Source organism: Lipotes vexillifer, unplaced genomic scaffold (assembly GCF_000442215.2).
Source record: "Lipotes vexillifer unplaced genomic scaffold, Lipotes_vexillifer_v1.1 scaffold607, whole genome shotgun sequence".
NCBI classification, from domain to species: domain Eukaryota; kingdom Metazoa; phylum Chordata; class Mammalia; order Artiodactyla; family Lipotidae; genus Lipotes; species Lipotes vexillifer.
In genome coordinates, this window is record NW_006783829.1 from 814626 (window position 1) to 835135 (window position 20510).

Below are 20510 nucleotides of genomic sequence, written 5' to 3' on the forward strand. Positions count from 1 at the left end.
AAAATATGAAAATATGCGTAAGAATCATGCAGGGGAATGAAGACTCTAACTTCACATACATACAACTGACCCTTGAACGATGCGGGGGTTAATCCACATGTAACTTATAGTCAGCACTCCAGATCCGTGGTTCCTCCACATCCACGGGTTCAACCAACCATGGACTGTGTAGCACTGTAGGGTCTACTATTGAAAAACATCTCCATATAAGTGGAATCGTGCAGTTCAAATCAACATTGTTCAAGGGTCAACTGTAGTTACTTCTGGGTCTAGGATAATAGGACTTCAGCCATAGCTGTAATATTTTATATTCCTTGAAAAAATATTTGAAGCACATATGGCATAATTTTAAGATTTGGTCTTGATGGTAGGTGCAATGATGTCTGTTATATTATTTTCTCTGAATTTTTTCATAATTAAAAAGCAATGTGAAGAGATATTTATTGATCATATTGACATTTTAACCAAGTTATTTTTGATCAAGTTTTCTGATATTCCTGTTATAATACCTAAAATAATGTAGGTAAATAATAAGTATTTTCTTTTGTTTCTTTTGTTTCGTTCCCACTGGATCTTACTCAAAGTTTTTCTGCGCAATCTCAGAAGAGGCTTTAAAATTTTTTTTTTAACCTTTTGACTCCCTTTACCCATTTCTGTCCTCTTCACTGTACCCCCATCTCTGGCAACCACAAATCTGTTCTCTGTATCTGTGAGCTTGTTTTTTTTTTTCCTTTTCAGATTCCACATATGTATTCCACATATTTAGATTTCACAATCATACAGTATTTGTCTTTCTTTTTTTTTGTGTGTGGTACACGGGCCTCTCACTGTTGTGGCCTCTCCCATTGCGGAGCACAGGCTCTGGACGCGCAGGCTCAGCGGCCATGGCTCACGGGCCCAGCCGCTCCGCGGCATGAGGGATCTTCCCAGACTGGGGCACAAACCCGTGTCCCCTGCACCGGCAGGCGGACTCTCAACCACTGTGCCACCAGGGAAGCCCTGTCTTTCTTTGACTGACTTGTTTCACTTAGTGTAATGCCTTTGAGATCCATACATGTCACAAATGGCAGTATTTCACTTCTTTTAGATGGCTGAATAATATTCCACCGTATATATACACCACAATTGCATTATCCATTCATCTACTGTCGGACACTTAGGTTGTTTCTATATCTTGGCTATTGTAAATAGTGCAGCAATGAACATGGGGTACGTATAACAATAAGCATTTGATGAATGAAATGCATGAGAATCATGAAAGCCACTTTGAGAGTCACCTCTTCCCTTCTCAGTTTCTACTTTATTCTACTTCACTTCCTCTCTTTCTTTCTCCTGATTGTTTCAGATAAGTCAGTGATATGTCTTAAACCTCTATGCAAAGTAAGAATGACAATACAGCAAGAAAAAGAATAAGCTATCTTTCCTCTCCAAGATTTTTCTTATATTTATGTTTGTGTCAGGTTAAGGCATACAAAGACTAATTTATGTCTTTTGTTGCTTGCTCTACCCATCAAGCTCATCGTTCACACATTAGAGGGCTGAAAATCTTTAGAGATAGAGCTTCCAGCAATAAATTAAATCTCTTACTTTAAGGTTTGTTTCCTGTTCGATTTTTAAGAAAATTTAAAATAAAATTGCTACCATGAGGGTAAGGATGATGACAGGTGACTTATTCTAAATTTCCCCTAGTTTACTTTAAAATTTTATTTTTCTTATGACAAAAGAGAAAAGGTTTTAACATTGAAAAATATAGTGTTACAGCCTTCTAGCATTTCCCCCATGAGCAGTGGGAGAAAGGACTCCTTTTTCTACATTACAATTTCAATATGAACAATAGTAACTAGAACCCACAATATATATAATGTATAGTTATTGTCTGAAAGGAGTTATTCTTGGCCTTATACAGCAAGATAAGAGTATTAAGAATATGTGTTTATGTTGAGAGATGAGTTCTTTGTTTACCCTTTCAGAGATATAGCTTGAGTCTGAGTATCTTAACTTATATCAACACCTCTGTCCCAACCTAATCTCCTATATTTCCGCCTGGTTCTGTAATACAAACAGGTTCACAAATATCACCAGAAAATAAATCATCTAGTAACATTTGTTCATCTACACTACCAAGGGACATCTATAAGGTGAAACTCAAGGATCGGCCAAACATATATATTTGGCCCCAAAATCAGAATGCTCAAAATTATCCAACTGACTATGTAAACAGCTAAAGTTATTTCAAGAGCTAGAAGACAGACACAAAACAAAAAACAAACTTGTTTCATTGATTCATAGGCTGTGTTTAAATAACATATGTACTGAAAGTACATTTTTGCTAATATCAGTAGTGGTTTAATTCAAGTGTCTGTTTTCACACAAGTAATAAAATGGATCAATGTGCATAGTCCTCCCATACTCAGCCAAAAAGATCCCCTGCCCCGTAACATAAGAACAAGCTACAGCTGATCCTTGGGATGGAGAGACTATAGGGGTAGTTACCCAGAAAGGAAACTTAGGACATTTACTTTTCAGCTCTTTATATTGTCATATTTTAAACACAATTTTCAGGATAAAAACCAATCTGTTAGATGCTCTATCTCTTGGAGTAGATGCTCTGTCTCTTGGAGAAGGCATATATAATATCATCTCTGGTAAATAAACATCTTATTTTGAGATAACCTGGAGTAGCTTTCTTTTTCATTATATTATTCCAAATTTCCTAAAATCTCCATGTCTTTGTCTCTTCAATAGCAAACATTATAGAAAGGGAGGTACAGTGGGGAAAGGGTGCAGGAAGTTTAACCCAAAAGGTGCTGGAGAAATTGTTTGCTGGTACAAAGTTGGAGCAACTCAACAAAATCATTTATGAACAAAAGAAGTTGCACACTATACAAGTTCTCAATATCCCACTAAAGAAAACTGCCCAGTGGAGAGAGTCAACTCTAAGATTTCTTTTTCTCTAAATGGGCTCCAAGGCAAAAGGCCATCAACTAACATCATCTGTAAACCTCATTTACTGAATTTCTAAAACATGATATTGATTTTTAAAAAAATAATTTAATCAAAATGCTGCATTCATAATTAATAATATATTCAAGTCACTACTGAAAATAAAAGAAATCTAATAAAACACAATTATTTTGTACCCCATACATGAACCTTGTTCTATGGCTTCCTATTCAAGAAACACTTGGCATATCTCATTAATTCTTTACCAATATGTGTGCTATCAAAATTTCATTATCATAAGATTAAATAATTTTACAAAATAATCCAAGTTCTCAGCATAAAAACTGCTACAATTATTCCAATTTGTCTGTAAAGGCAAATAAATACACCTACCTCAACAAATATAAAACACGGGATGATGGAATAACTTCGTTGAGTGTTGTTTCCTACAGCCATTTCTTACAACATGTAGCAAGGCTGCACCGTCTTAAACTGTCCAGGCTGAAATAGAAATAGATAGCATGGTGTTAAGAACCATATGTTTAGCAGTCCTTTAGGTATTTACATAAAAATATCAGCTACCCTCTAGATAAGCAAGCTGTGTACAAACAATGCAAAATACTAATCTACAACACAGTCAAGTCAGACTAATAATCAGTCCAGAGAAAAGAAAATAATGTATACTAGCCATGAACAGTCTTTGAGCCTAAATGACCAGGTAGGGAGCTCCTGTGCACACAGTTATAGTGAACAGAATTCTAATCGCCTGGTGCTGCACAGTGCCTTAACCCGGTAGACTGTGCTCATGCCATGAACGCAGTTTTTGCGACAAAACATTTGTTATTGTCCTTTCTGTATGGATCTCCCCTTTCTGTGCCTGATCCTTGCAGTTTGCAATCTAGGGACTCGTTTATTTCTGCCTTTGCAGCTCCCTTTGGAGCTGCCATTTAGCACCGAGGCACTAATCCCTGACTTCCTTCCATGACCTCTCTTTGCCCTTGCTCCCTTGACTGCAGGGCTATTAACTACTCTGGATTAATACATCACTGATCCCTCTCACTGGGTTCCCTCAGCCGTGTATATGTGTGTGTGTGTGTGTGTGTGTGTGTGTGTGTGTGTGTTCCAAACACAAAACATTGACACCATAAACATTCTCCTATAAGAATGGAGTAGCTGGGCTATAGCAGAGTATTTTAAATATTTGTTAGAACTCTTCTGTCCTACTTTGAACTGAGAATATTCCTGTATTAAAAGATCAGTTAATTTTGGTTCTTCTTAAAACAATAACAACAACAAATAGAGATTTTAGACTTTTCTGAAACTTCCACAGCCCACTAAAAAGAATTTTCCACTATACCTTTTATTCTCTATCCAAAGCAATACTTGACATGTTTCAGGTATCTGCTTTCGAGAGTCATTATTTTTTGTTTGTTCTGTTTCTGTGTCAGACTTCCCAATAGTTCTTACGGATTGTGATACGAAGACTGGCATGGGGACTGCTAGTCTATGCAACCGGCCAACCGCATTTTTCCTTAAAGGTCATGAATTAATGTTTTTAACTTAATTCTGTCTTTAAGTCCATCCTTATGTTTTTCCAAAATAAAACTTTAAAATACATTTCCTTCTCTTTTTGAAATGCCAGCTTCTCACGTGTCGACTAAAACTTTCTCTGATCAAATGTAACATTATGTGTAGTCTTAAGTCCATACCAATCATAGTGTTTAAATTATTTAATTTTTAGGCAACTTAATTTTTTCAATTAAAATTGGATATTATCTGTTATAAAATACCCATGATATATCTGTTATTTCACCATCTATTTCATGATTTAGGAATAAATAATATTTTTTTACAATTAGAAAGGAACCCATACATAGAACACACATTGAGTTGATTTGGCAACCATGTATTGGTTTCATTTTATCCTTACTTATCCAAGTATCTTAGAATTCACTTATCAGTATTTATGATTTAGATGAGTCCTACTGTTAGCATCAACTAAACACAGAACCATACATCTGAAAAGAAAATTAAATTTTTAATCACCTTGAAGTAGGTAGGGGCACCAGAAAAAACAAAGGCATCAGACATACCTAGTATTTTAGATGGCTTCTCCATACAATTAATAAAAAATAGCAATGAAATGGAGAATACAAGACAGGCTTTGGATATCATATAAAATTCTCCTTTTTATTCACTCTTCTGGTTCAAAATACAAACTAGCTTTTTATATGTGTATGGAGACTACATATATATACACACATATATGTATCTATTTATGTGTATTATTCATAATCAGTAACTATAGTAAGGAATATTTCACATATAATTCACCCATTTCAAGTGTACAATTCAATGATCTTTTAGTAAATTTACCAAGTTGTACAATGATCATAAAATAATTTTAGCACTTTTTCCTTCACCGCACAAAATAATTGTCATCCCCACCATCACCTCCCTCACCACCTCTCCAGCCCAGCTAGTCACTATTCTGTCTCTACAGATTTGCTTTTTCTGGATATTTCAAAGAAATATAATCATACAATATGTGGTCTTTTGACCTGGATTCTTAGCATAATGTTTTTGAAGTTTATTCATGTCATAGTGCACATATCAGTAATTTTTCCTTTTCATTACTGAATGTATTTCGTCGTATGGCTATAGAACCTTTACCAATTGGTGGAAATGTAGGTAGTTTCTAATTTTTGCTGTATCCAATATTAGGTTGTATCCAGTATTATGGATAATGAGGCTAAGAACATCTGTATACTTTCATTTATTGTGGATGTATACCTAAGAGTGGAATTACTGGGCCATACGCTAAATTGTTTAATTTTTTAAAGGAAACTGCAGAAGTGTTCTCCAAAGTGGTTGTGTCATTTTACACTGCCGCCAGCAACAATAAGGGTTCTCCTTTCTCCACATCCTAACATTTTTATTGCCTATCTTTTTTATTATAGTCATTCGAGTGGGTGTGAGATAATATCTCATTGTAGTTTTCATTTTGTAAATAACAAATGATATCGAGCATCCTTTCAGGTGCTTATTGCCCATTATTCTATCTTCTTTTGTGAAATAATCAAATCAAAAAAACCAAAAGATTTGGATATTTTCAAGATATAAGTGTTCTTTGTATTATTCTGGATAATACAAAGTCCCTTATCAGACGTATATTTTGTCTTTTGACTATTAATGTGCCTTGGTGTGGATTCCTTTAGGTTTATGCTGCTTAGAGATTTCTTACTACTTGAATCTATGGGTTTATGTTTTTTTCCCCAATTTGGGAAAACGTTCAGCCATTATTCCTGGAAAACTTTTTAACCCACTCTCTCCATCTCTTTCTGGGACTCCCGTGACATGAATATTAGATCTTCTGTTATAGTCCATCATGTCCCTGACACTCTTAATCACCCCTCCCCAAGTCTATTTTCTCTCTGTCATTCAGATTGGATATTTTCTATTATTCTATCCTCAAGTTCACTGACTCTTTCCTCTATCATCCCCATTATGGTGTTGAGCCAAGTCCATCCATTGAGTTTATTTTAGTTGTTATATTTCTTAGTTCTAAAATTTAAATTTGCTTTTTCTTTATATTTTCTATTTCTTTGCTGAAACTCTATTTCTTTGCTGAGACTATTTTTTCATGTTTCAAGCATGTCTGTAAGTATTTACTAAAGTACTTTTATGATGGCCACTTAACTTATTGTCAGATAATTTTATATCATCTTGGTTTTGGTGTCTGTTGATGGTCTTTTCTTATTCAGTTTGTGATCTTCCTGGTTCTTGGTATGAAGAGTGATGTTTGATTGACCTTGGGTTGTTACATTACAAGACTCAGGATCCTGTTTAAAGCTTATGTTTTCTCATACTTCCTCTGACACTCCTCTAGTAGGTACGGGGAATGTCACCTTGTTAGTGCCATGTGAAGGTAGAAGTCCGGGTTCTCCGCTTGGCTTCCTATGACAGCTAGTTGGGGAGGGACCCCTTTTGCTGGGCAGCAGTAGAGTTCAGGCTCCTCAATAGGGCCCCACTGATACCACCCTGGCTGGGGAGGGAAGGTTAGGTACTTCTTTGCGGCTCCCCACATGGCCTCCACTGACACTATGGCCTTGCTACTGTTGTGTAATAATAAAACTGAATTTCCACAAGTCCCCCTCTGATACCACTCCAGGGAGGAGGAAGTAGGGATGCCTCATTACTGCCTAAAGGGGGTAAAAGTCTAGGCTCCCCGCCATGTTTTCCCCTGATACTGTAGAGCAGGGATGGGGGCCTACTCATTACATGAACTAAAGTCCTGGCTCGCTACTTGGCCTTATCTGATATGATCCCAGCAGGAGTCTAGGGGAGCCTCCTCATAACGTGGCAAGGGTAGAAGTCCAGGGTCCCCACTTGGTCTTTGCTGACAGAGACAGAGATAGGACTGCAGTTTTTCTGTGGTTTTTGGATATAGTCAAAGGGTTATTTTCTAAAAGTTTGCTGCATTGCTAGGCTGCCCTTTTCCAGGCCCTTTGGCTAGAGAGGTGGCAGGCTTTCTTGGGGCTGTTTTGTCTGCAAGTATCAATATCCCAGGTTGCCCGCTTCTCCAATATCCAGTCTGAGATATGAGGTAAAAAGAAATCCTGGGAACTCAATATTGTGTTGGTTGTTATGTGAAGTCCCCAGCCAGTCCACATTTTCTTTGTCTGAGCTTTGTTTACATATAACATCCAAGATTTTTGGTTGATTTAGTGGGAGGGATGGGGAACGTACATCTTACTCCATCCTCTCAGAAGCAAAAGCCTCCAGAAGTCTTTTTAAAAGAGTACCAAATGGCAGTGACCAAGGTTCTCGTATAGGCTAGCCCCGCTGTGTTCTCATGAATTTGAGTCTTTTGGTGCCCAAGGTTTCAAAATACCAGAATAGCATTATTTGTTTGTTCATTCGTGAGTCCCTAATTCATGCCAGGTATCCCATTAGACACAACTAGAAGCAATGAATTAGCCAAATACCCTGTGTTTAAGGGACTAATAGTCATTAAGAAAAGATTGCTATACTTGTTTGTATATTTGTTTTTCAATAGCAGCACAAATGACCAATTCTAACTCTTGAGGTCAGGGATCTCTTATCCAACTGGCGTAGTAGATACACTGTCTAGGACCCATAATACTTTTAGGGGCCTAGGAAAACATTAAAAAATTTATTTAAATAATAAATTTTTAGGTTAGGTACAAAAATATTTTAATATATTATTAAATTCAGTTTTATACTAATTCAACTATAAAATATAAATTTTAACTTTAATAGAGAAAAGGGTCCACAAAGGCAAAATTTCTTAAAGTCTACAAAAGTAATAAGACAGTCCTAGCTGGGAGAAAGTTAAGAAAAGGTTTCTTAGAGGAGATAGCTATTTAAGTTGATTAAAATAAAGGTAGCTGCTCCCCTATAAGAGGAGGACAAGGGAAGCATTTCAGCTAAAGGGAATAGCAAGAGCTAAGGTTCCAAAGCTATAAGCTGGCCTAACATATGTTTGGGAAACTAAAAACACTACCAGCTCAAATGTATGAAAACATTCGAGGATAAGTATAGCTGTTACCAAAATTTTTTTATGTATAATACACGTAGCGTTTTATACACAAACTCAGAAGCAGAACACCTCAAGGATAAGAAATACAAGGTTGGTTCATTTCCATATCAGATAAGAACATAGGAAAAAGAGAATATTGACAGACAGTACTGTTTCCTAGTAATTAACTCAGACAGAGCTCTTCATTTCTAGGCAGGTAAGTATATTATAAATCAGACCTGGCCAATAAAGGAGTCAATGACATCTCATGTATTTCCATTGGATTTTCCATGTAATTCCCTCTTGTTCATAAGAAGTGTAACAATTCCTACTCAACCCAGAACAAATACAAAAATAATTGCTGATTATAAAGTATCTGTTTTAGTGAGACTGAAAATGGATGGTGATGGAGCATGGTCATAGCTAGATGGGGACAAACTTCACTGATTTTAAGTTATGCAAAGTTGGCTCTAGCTGAGCAGTCAATGAAGTAGCAAGGAACAAAAATGCCCTTGGGAAAGAGGCACCATGTTTCAGCGGACCTTCTGCCCAGCCTTGGTGTGAATCTAGTATTTCCAGTGGCCCAAGTCACAGCCTGTGGCCCTCCTCAGGGGCCCAGAGTCTATGATTTTAGGGAAGCTAGAGCTTGCTCTTTTTATAGAATATTTTGAGCTAATTTTGCTAAAAATACCATGGTGGTTCCCTTCAAAGTTAAAATGATATGAATTAATCGAGTTCACTAAGACAAAAATCTAAAAAACAAATAGGCAACAAGGCCAGCAGAAATGGTGCTTTTCTGAGTAAGCCCAAGAATTCTGCATTCTGAGGCCACATTGATTTAGGACAGTGTTTCTCAACCCCATCACTGTAGATATTGTGAGCTGGAAAATTCTTTGTTGTGAGGGGCTGTCCTGAGTACCGTTGGGTGTTTAGTTACATCCCTGGCCTCTACCCACAAGACACCAATAGCAGCAACCCTCCTCCCCCAATATTGTGACAACTAAAAATGTCTCCAGACATTGCCAGATACTCCCCTTCAAGGTGGGAAGGAGCAGGGGATGGAGATAGCCTTGGGGGAGAACCACTAATTTTAAAGGATTGAAAGCAGAGGCCCTAGGACATGAGAATTTTTGAGCTGGTGAAGAAATTGCTTCACCAAGGATAAAGGCCATAGTTTTGCCCAAGGGGACAAACCTATTCCTGCTCTAGTACCTAACAGAGGAAAATATGGAAATTGTCGAGCTGCCTTATTGGCATTTGGGGAAACAAAGGGCATCTCATGCTCAGAGACCATGATTGGGGTGATAATAAAGGTACTATAAGTGGTAGTTACTACCACTTTGAATCTCAAAAGAAAGCAGGGCTGTTTTACCCACTGGGGACTATAGGCCCAATTCCTAGGGCCTGTGAGCTATTTAACAGCCCATGAAAATATATAAGAAATTTTAAAAAGGCAGCAAGACTATGTAAAACCAAATGAATAAATATGTAAGTGTATACCTAAAAATGTAAAATTCTTGCAATTTCATTACTCAATTTAGTGTTAACAATTAATTTGAAAGTGAAATTCTTAATTCTAAAAATTCCTTTGCTAAGAAACTTTAAATAATTGTAAATTAATAGTTTCAAAAGAAAAGCCATAAAAATCTTTTCATGCATAATAAAGATTTACTGTCAGATCACTCCTTATGTGTTTATCTTCATATGGAGTGGGGCCTCAAAAAGTGAGTGTCAAAAACAAGGTTAAACAACCTTAAAATAGCCCTGGAGGGATTTTGCTTTCAGCCAAGTGAAAGTAACTAAGACTGGATTTCATGCCTGGCACAACTAAAAGATACAAACCAAATAAATGAGCCGATGGTATTCAAGGCACTGGATGTGAGGCAATAAAGGGCAGTGATCCCTGAAAGATGGGAACAAACAGAGGAAAGCCCTACAATTGCCCTAGCTTACTGCCTGGAGAGAGTCTCCAGTACACGGCACAGAGAGGGGAACCCAGAAGAATGGCCCGTGACCTCCCTGAGTTGAATAGACAGAGATGGGAATGTGGGGAGGCCCAAGGGACTGGCGTTCACAAGGCAGAGAACCAGAGAGAATTCTGCACAGATGGAGCTGGGTTGCCCTGCAGAGAGTCCCCTCGAGTCTTCAGCAGAGTACTGATGAGCATGGGAGAAACTAGCCAAGGCCGGGAGTGAAACCATCCAAAAGGATTAGAGAAAAATCATCATCAGGGCTCACAGGAGGCTAAGAATCCTTTCTGTTCCCACCAACCCAAGTTAAAAGACACCTAACTCACCAGATAGTGGGCAGAAGACTTTAGTTTGGGTTAACTAATAACTCCAATATTAAAACCTTTCTCATCCAAGGACCAAAAGTATTCCTAGAGAGTTGTTTTTTCTTTGTCTGTTGGAGGATAATGAGTATTTATTGAGATTCTGGGCCACTGAGTGATGTGCTTTTCCCTGGTGAAAAGGGAAAAGGGGGGCCCCAGAAGCAAGAATATGTTGCATAATCCACGACCCAGGGCACATCAAAGGCACCTCTGACATGAGTTTTACAACACAAACTTTCTAGGATTTCCTCAAAATTGGGTTGGTGTAAGATTGAAATGAGATTATGTCTAGCAAGGGGAAAAATAGGGCTTATTTCTATGTGATCCACATCTTAATTGGAGGTAAGGGGGGTGGGGATTGGAGTAAGAAAAGGGAAAATTAAAAGGTGAAAAATGAGTGGTGAGAGTTACACTTCATTTCGTTCCCCAGTACTCAGGGTGAGCCGTAATCCCCAAATCCAGCTCATCTCTAACACGTGTTAAATAGGCATTAACTTCCTTGATGGCACTGACCTACCCCTCACTGTTCTGGATCATTTCTATTCAGTGCATTACCTCCAACCAGGATCACAGTGTGCATTTAATTTCCCAAAGCTGGGAAACCTAACTATGTATTTTTTTTAAAGCAACTAAGACATTAAGAGATAGGAAAAAATCGAAAGATTGTAAATGAGTGCAAAAGAGATTTCATCACAAGATGGTATGGGATTTAGGACTGTACTACTCAGGCTTTCAAGAGAAATGCTTTACTCTGTTCAATTTCAGAGATGCTTTTCAAGGCTTGTAAAGATGCTTTTCAAAGCTTGTAAAGAATGACAGTGTGAAAGCCCCACATTACAGGAGAGTAGCATTGACACCCCCCCCCCCTTTTTTTGGTCCAGTCTCTCCCCTCCACAGTGTCTCACAGCTAGATCCATGGCCCAGCCTTTGAGTCAGCCCAGAATAAGGCAGAGAGATACAAAGAGCATGAGACCCACGATCCAGGAAAATCTAGAGTTCAGTCAAATCTTTACAAAATAAAGACTCAGGGGCCCTGTGAAGATACCAGGGCCCCGCATTGTTCTTGAGTGGCTTTTCAGACCCAGGGATAGTTCCAGGTTCCCTCTGGGCTCCCATATTACACTGGCCTGGTCTGTATGACCAGCCATTAGCTTTGTTACTACTGCTTAAATCTGATGACTCACTCTCATACCTCAGTCTCTTTCCAAGCCTGCAGTCCTATGTGGACTGCACTCAGTAACTAGGACTCAGATAGATGCTCATTTATCTAGGTGAGTCCTTTGAACCTACAAGTATGCCTGGTTCATACTTCAGCCCTAAGCCTGAATGGATAGTCTGCAGACAGCCATTTCCCCTTGCATCTAAGATCCCTGTTGCTGGACCTGTCACAACTAAGGCACAAGATTGCCTGGCTAATGTCTGAGCTTGTTATAACTTTTAGACTGTTCCAGTCCCATTTTGCAACAATCTCCACCCCATGCCCATCCCCAGCCTCTTGGCACTCCAGCCATTCACTCAGTTTCTGCAACATACCAAGCTCTTTCTCACCTCTGGGCCTTCTCATGTACTACATCTTGGAGAACTCTTTCCTCCTCCATTATTTGCTCTTCCTTCAGATCTGCAGTTAAATGCCATTTTCAATGGGTAAGTTTCCTTAATTGCCCTGACTGGCTCAGTTCTATTACACACTATCATGCTCCTTCAGAGTATTTATTGTGTAATTGTTTAATATCTATTCCTTTTCTAGGAATGTTTGTCTGTCTTGCTCAGCACTGCAACTTTAGTACTTTGCACAGTGCCAAGCACATAGTAGGTACACAGTAAATGTTGACACTAACAGTGTGCCTCAACCACTCAGCTCCATCGTTTGATTTCACATTTGCTCTGGGTCCATACCTTACTCCTGACGCAGTCCTAATCTAGGTCTTGGTCAATCCTTTCCAGGTCGTGCATGAACTGAACAATATGGTACTAATGTAGGTCTTGGGTCAAGCCCTTCTGCCCACCCCAACCAGTTAAGACCCACTATACCCTGGACCCAAAAAACAATGAAAAATGAAGTGTCTGAAAGTCCAAGAAATCAAAATGTAAGCCAGAACACATTTCAAAATGTAAAACTAAAAGGGGAAATTATTCAGCTGGATTCTATCTCTGGGGTGTTTTGACTGTTAAAAAAAATTGCTTTAGATTGTTACTTTAAAAGGTATATGCCTTAAAGTTAAAAGTTTAAATTGGAAAAAAAGAGTCCAAGTCTATCTAAAAGTAAGCTGTCTCTATTAGAGACTGATCTTCTATAAACAAAGAGCACAAGGATGATGCAGACTACAAAGCTCAGCAGGTGACCTGGGACAGTTGGAAGAAAGCAGAAAGCACATGAATGTTGAAATAGCTGATGGGAAGGAGTACCTAGGACCATCTGATGGGCCACCACAAGGAGAACTACTTGATAGGAAGACAGTGCCCAAACCAGCAGGGTGTTTCCCTAATTTCTTTTTCAATTGTTGATATTGTTTACCCCTAATTTTATACCAGGAAAAAGAAAAAAACAAAGCAGGAAGTAGCAGGCACAAAGAGCTTTTCTTAATTGTAAAGCAGTGAGTTAATGTTTCTTTCAATAAAATCAAAGGCTAGAAGGAAATGAGGTTTTGATGCTCCGTGAAACTGAAACCTTGAAGCATTGGAGCAAGAACCAGAAGTATGCGTGTGCGTGCACAGACACACACACAGGGACTGGGATGGACACACACACACACCCCTCCCCCTCAGAAATGCTTAAAGGTAGTAAACGTTGCCCCTCAGGCAGCGTTGTGCTCAGCTTAAAGTCTGGGGAGAAAATAGGCAGAGAATATGCTGAATTGCTCTTAATTAAAAAGTAGTGAATGTGATCTTAAATATAATTAAGTACAGGTCTTCCTTGCTTTACGGTAGAATTCCATCCTGATAAACCCATCGTAAATTGAAAATATCCTAAGTCAAAAATGCATTTAATTCACCTAACCTACTGAACATTGTAGCTTAGCTTAGCCTACCTTAAACACGCTCAGAACACTTACAATTAGCCTACAGCTGGGCAAAGTCACTTAACACCAAGCGTATTTTATAATAAAGTGTTGACTGTCACAGGTAATTTATTTAATACTGTACTGACTGTGAAAAACAGAATGGTTGTATGGGTACAAAATGGTTATAAGTGTATCAGTTGTTTAGCCTTGCGATCACGTGGCCTGCTGTGAGCTGCAGCTCAGTGCCCTGCCCAGTATCACAAGAGTACTATACCTCATATGTTAGCCCAGGAAAAGATCACAATTCGAAGTGCGGTTTCTGCTGAATGGCTTTCACACCATATTGTAAAGTTGAAAAATCTTAAGTCCAACCATATTAAGTTGGGGACTGAGTGTTTCTCCTGTATCTGGCTCTGGTTATAAAATTTCAACTATAATTTCAAAAGTAATTGCAGTTAACAAAATTATAATGATGTTATGATCTGTGTTATAGGACTGACTATATTAAAGGTAAAGATTGTTTTATTATGGTCTTTCACACTGTTCCAATGAAAAATGCCCATTGATAAGATTTAAGGTAAACTTGTACTATGTTAAAGTCTGCTCTAAAATGAGCCATATTTTGGAAAGGCTCTGATGTACCTAGTACCATAATGCCTTTTTACTAAACTATTTTGAAGACAGGCATTGAGAAGAGGTGCCATTTTGTCCACTCACCCATCAATGTGGTTTTATTAAATACTAAGCGCAAAGCCTTAGGCTTTGAGTGATGCAAATACAAGTCAGTCACTGACAGCCAGTAGCTTACAATCTAGTAAGAATGCAAATGCAGTCAAATGCAGTCTATTTATAAAATGATATAATTGATGAGAATTCACAGGAAGGAGAGGCTGTTTCCATTGATGATATCTGAGGTGGACCAGTGAGGACAGGTAAGTGATCAACACACCCAGGATGGATTTCTAGGCATTAGGACTGGAATGAGCAAAGTATAGAGTAGAACAGCCCAGACCATACCTATGGTCTGGAATTACGGTTAGGCAAGTTTGGCCAACATGTAGGAGATGAAAATAGCATTGGTATCGCTAGAGGACTGGGGCTGGGCTGTTGAATGCAAGCTAAGGATTTTAGATTCTCTCCATTTGGTTTGGCTTACAGAATGTAAGATGGGTGTGGGTGGGTGAAACTAGAGTTAGCAAGATTTATGAGGGGCCACCATCATCTAGGTGAGACATAATCAGAACCATGCAAGAACTGGCTTCAATCTAGTTTTTTTTTTAATTTGAGATGAACAGGGAGAAGAGGTAAATAGGAGCACCTGTTTGCATTGGGGCCTCTGCAAAGTGGCCTAGAAGGGAACCTGTTATGTTATTGAGTCCAGAGGGACTAGAGTGCTCTTTCAGACTTCCAAGTCATTGGTTCCTCTATTTCCCTTTGAATTCTGTTCTGATTCGCATCTCCAGGGCCACTGCGGGTTTCTAATGATCTCTTCTAAGAGATGGGGTCACTAATTAAATGGAGAGAAACGAAGCAAAAGTTCAAGTCCAGGGTGAGAAACTGCCGGAGAAGAGAAAATAGGTTCCACAGACTAGAATTCTCAAGAAGTTGCACAGGAAAGTCCTTTTGGGGACTGGTGGTTCCAGGATGTTAGACAGCCCTTTATGGTCTTGCCTGCAGGGATGTATGTCACAAGCTGTTCTGAGCAGTGGGGAGGCTGTGATACTGTTGTTTTGCCAAGCAAGGCTGCATTTTCCAATCTAAAGCTAAGCTGCCCAGGAGCCAAGTGGTTTGTTTTCCAGAAGACAAGGAGAGACAGAAAGAGAGAGAGAGAGAGAGAGAGAGAGAGAAAGAGAGAGAGAGAGAGAGAGAGAGAGAGAGAGAGAGAGAGAGTGTGTGTGTGTGTGTGTGTGTGTGTGTGTGAGTGAGACAGACACAGACAGAAACATCCAAGAGTTGAGATACCAAATCTATCCTCATATCAGCTCTCTGGAACAGAGTGATTCTGTTTTTGTCATTAGATCCTCAATCCTCGGGCGCCCTCAGAAATCACAGCCAGGAAGTCCCTATGCCCTCATGACAGGGTAATTAATTAGCTCTGTTGGACCCTGCTAGAGTCTCACAGGAGACAGGAAAAAACAGTGAAAGGAATTCCCTTTCACCACAGGAGATTTCAGAGAAGGATTAGACAACCCTGGCGTAAGCCTTGGTTTGCCTGCTGTGCAACCAAGGGAGGATTGCATGTATTCTGTGACTGACCCAAACTTAGAATTTTGCATGCATATAATAATAATGATAATATTGTCCACTAGTCACCTTGATAAATATGTATTGAGGACTTTCCCATGCCAGGCTTTATACAGGGTTATGGTTTTAGTTTTTACATTTAACACTATAATATTTCTTGAGTTAATTTGCATATGGTATGGAGATATGCCGACCAGTCTTTTCAGTATTGCAGCCTGCTTCCCTCATCCAGCATTACTGATCCTCCTTACTCTAGTCTACTTTCTCTTTTATCTATACCCCTTATCATCCCGCATACTATGATTTATTGTGCTTATTATCTTCCTCCAACGGCCAGAATGTAAGTGTCATGAGCCTTGCCTATTGTGTTCACCAGTTGTACCCCAAGTGTCTCTTGGAAAGATGACATCAAATAATTACAAGTGAGATAAAAATAATGTCTCTCTGGGGCCTAATGGGGGACCTAACATCGTCTAGGGGGCCAGGAAAGTCTTCCCTGAGGAAGCAATCTTTGGCTACATAAAAGAGAGGGGAACTGTATTTGTGTCAAAGGTAACAGCACATGGGAAGTTCCTGAAATAAGAGAAAGCAGTAACACATATGGCTGCAACATACAGAGCACGGGCAATAGACACATATTGAGGTCTGGGAAGAGAGGGCTTACAATGCAGGGCCAGGTGGGCCACGTTAAAAAGTTTGCGATTAGTTCTAAGAACAATAGTAACCTATTGAAAGGCTTTAAGGAACAAACCTGCCACACCCTGATTTGCTTTTACTAAAGATTGTTCAGGATATAGAGAGTGGTTTGGGAGGGTGGGACAAGAATGAATATGGTGAGGTGGCCAGTTGAAGGGTCCTGCTATCATCTAGGCAAGAGTAGAAGGTGGCTTGGGTTAAGGCTAAGGCAATTCACTGACAGAAGGTCAGTGAATTCAAAAGATTAGAAGAGCAAATAATATTCAGTAATTTATTAAAGTAGGAGTGGGGGGAATATTAAAATGTCTTTTCTTATTTATTTAAATCCCTCAAACTAAACCGTGTATCTTACTTGTGCTATCTCCAGTAGTGATGAATAGCTTTCTGTTTACTCTCCTGTTAAATCACTTGCAGCCTCCCCTTTAATCTTTCCTCATGAATCCCAACCATGTCCTCTCATCCTTCAACTGGCCCAGAATTAGGCACAGCATGGAACAGACTATTCTTGAGAATCACCTCACACAATATCTCCTTTTGAAATGCTGTGTTTAAAGAAAAACAACAAAACCAGTACCTTATTGTAAATTCATTCCTCAAATAAGTTGGGATCCTTTAACATACACAAGTACCCTTCCTTATTTTCTTTTTTTGCCTTTCCAATTCCTACGTATCCTTCAGAACACAATTCAATTTCTGCCTCTGCCAGGAAACTGCCTTAGTTTAGTCAGTCATTCACAACAATCTGCTTTGATCTGCCCATAGGCTGTGTACGCTTACTATCTGAGCCATTGATTTAGTGTTTCGTCACAGGCAACATTAGGACATCGATGGTAGGATAGGGTAAGGTGATGTCTTAGACCCTTCCCAGCCCACGGTTCCCTTTTGTATTCTCATTTTCATCTTTCAAACTCCAAAGTTCTTAGTTAACTGTCTATGGGCAAATGGGTCATCTTTTCTTCCAGATTATAAACTACAAGAGTGATCTGACTTTTAAGTCTTTGTGTCCCTCACAGCATCTAGCCCAGTGCTAAATGACAAGATATGGAAAGTATTTATGGTTATTTCAAAGAGAATTATGCAGGAGGTGACTACTACTTAGCTCCAGCTATCTCTCCTCCCGGACCTCTACAATAATGCCCAGCTGGGCATTGAGTGGGCAGGCAGCACATGCTGGCTGTAATAACACTGTCAGATCTTCTGTGAGGACTAGATGATTAAAGCAGAGTCAATTCATGAATATTCATATTAGAAGGGAAATGAATGAACTCAAGCTACTGATCTAATTTCAGATCAATAGACTCACCTGTCCTTTTGCTAAAATTACTTAAAAAATCAAAACACTAAGTACCTTGAGTTTTCCTTCCTTTTTGCCTTTCCATTTTTAGTGGAAACATTTATGAAGGTGTCAAAAGGCCAGGATCAAAGGGATGAAGGCAATAGCAAAATGTATATAGAATTTACTTAACAGTCATACATCCTATAAAATATTTAGATCCAATTATGAATTGTATTTTGGGGAGAAAACAGAGAATTTAAGCAGAGCGCCCAGGATCCCATAGGTGGTGAGTGTCCAAGCTGGGATTTATAACCTAGGCACCTGACCCTAAAGTTCTTGTACTCAGTCACTGCATCACTTTCTTCTCCAGAAAAATGAAAAAGGAAGCAAAGGGCTTAATCTAAACCCCTGGTCCCAGCCTGCTAGCTAATGGTCAGTTTGCTCTCTGATGCACTGGTTCTTTTTAGCGTCCAATAAACATCCAAGGATTGTGATTCCCTGATGTGATTCCCTGTGATTCCCAAGTTTCCTCTAATTTTAAATGAACTTCCACAAGTTGTGGACCAAGATACCTTCAATGACTGTACTTAGGAGACCTCTCGTTCTTTTCTGTCTCACTGAAATTCCACACTTCAGAGGATCGTAAAATTATTCCAGGGACTTGGTGTTACTTTGTGGCCCAATCTAAAGTTGCCTAAGAATAAACGTTAGCCCCTCAAAGGCACCTGTTTGCTGATGAACCATTCAGTATCTATAAACAAGCTTTGGGATGAAGTGAACACATGTTCCAGTGTTCTCACCAAGTGTCCTCCTTTCTCTCTGCACTTTGCTGGCATGTAACCTACAGAGTGAAACCTGGGCAGGTTCATTACCAACCTCCCCAGTAGAATGCCACCAGAACAGGGATTTCCTTCCTGGGACAGCACCAACCGTCATCACATGAGTAAATGTAACTCTGCATCTAGATGAAAAAGCCCCAGTTCCATGGCCTTGAGCACTAGCTTTAGAGTCTGATGGGTGTGGATCTGGACCCAGGTCACAAGGAACAAAAGTAAGTAAATTAGATTAAGTCCCTGTGGCTTGCCGTGTTTTCTATGCCTTTGTACTGTTGTGGTTGCTCTGGGGTAATTGTTGTGAGGGGTAATTAACGTGATGTGTGCAGTGGTTACCATCTGCCAGGTGTTCTGTAACATTCGTTGAATGAAATCTCGCTACACCCCTCACTCATAGTCACTTTTCTACTTTTGTCCTTCAGTGCCAGACATCACCAATGAGGGAAACACTGCTATACTGTTCCACTTAATGAGAAAGGACTGTTTGTAGACAACATTAGCCATACTTATTAAACATTCTCCTTATTCACCCAGATAAAAAGATTATTAATTACTGAGCTTTGGCTAATTCCCAGGACACCTAATTTGTTCACATCTATTTTCAGAAAACCTTCAGGTTTGAATGAGTTAATTTCACTGTTTTTCTTTGCCCTCATAGAGAAACCACAGGGCAGTCAAGCAGGTAGCAGTATGCAGGCTACATCTCAGCCAATGGGGCTTTATAAGGAGGAAATTCATTCTTGAGATTGAAGGAGAAAGGTAGGTAACGAGAGAAGGGAAGCGATGGGAGGAGACCTTCAAGATGGCAGAGGAGTAAGACATGGAGATCACCTTCCTCCCAACAAATACATCAGAAATACATCTACATGTGGAACAACTCCTACAGAACACCTACTGAACGCTGGCAGAAGAACTCAGACTTCCCAAAAGGCAAGAAACTCCCCACGTACCTGGGTAGGGCAAACGAAGAAAAAACCCAAAAGAATAGGGACTGGACCTGCACCAGTGGGAGGGAGCTGTGAAGGAGGAAAGGTTTCCACACACTAGGAAGCCCCTTCGCGGGTGGAGACTGCGGGTGATGGAGGGGGGAGCTTCGGGGACACAGAGGGGAGCGTAGCAACAGGGGTGCGGAGGGCAAAGCGGAGACATTCCCACACGGAGGATGGGTGCAGACCAGCACCCACCAGCCCGAGAGGCTTGTCTGCTCTCCTACCGGGACAGGCGGGGGCTGGGCGCTGAGGCTCAGGCTTGGGAGGTCGGATCCCAGGGAGAGGACTGGGGTTGGCGGCGTGAACACAGCCTGAAGGGGTCTAGTGCGCCACAGCTAGCTGGGAGGGAGTCCGGAGAAAAGTCTGGACCTGCCGAAGAGGCAAGAGACCATTGTTTCCGGGTGCGCAAGAAGAGGGGATTCAGAGCACCGCCTAAACGAGCTCTAGAGACGGGAGTGAGCCGCGGCTATGAGCGCGGACCCCAGAGAAGGGCATGAGACGCTAAGGCTGCTGCTGCTGCCACTAAGAAGCCTGGGTGCGAGCACAGGTCACTATCCACACCCCCCTTCCGGGGAGCCTGTGCAGCCCGCCACTGCCAGGGTCCCGGGATCCAGGGACAACTTCCCTGGGAGAACGCATGGCGCGCCTCAGGC

General features: G+C 40.1%; 1 protein-coding gene across 3 annotated transcripts in view; it reads right to left on the reverse strand.

Annotated features, from left to right (window-relative positions):
* The window catches only part of PLPPR1 (phospholipid phosphatase related 1), a 270599-nt gene that overhangs the window by 120440 nt on the left and 129649 nt on the right, over positions 1 to 20510 (reverse strand). Inside the window, exons 1-2 of one of the 3 annotated variants that reach the window (XM_007456401.1) lie at positions 3632 to 3848; positions 3337 to 3444 (exon numbers count right to left, since the gene is read on the reverse strand). The exons of 1 other annotated variant lie outside the window; for it this stretch is intronic. In XM_007456401.1, the coding sequence (XP_007456463.1) occupies positions 3337 to 3399 (63 nt within the window). In that variant the 5' untranslated portion in view covers positions 3400 to 3444; positions 3632 to 3848. Of the gene's footprint in view, positions 1 to 3336; positions 3445 to 3631; positions 3849 to 20510 lie in introns of those variants that run through there. One more of the 3 variants, XM_007456400.1, reaches the window with a different exon arrangement.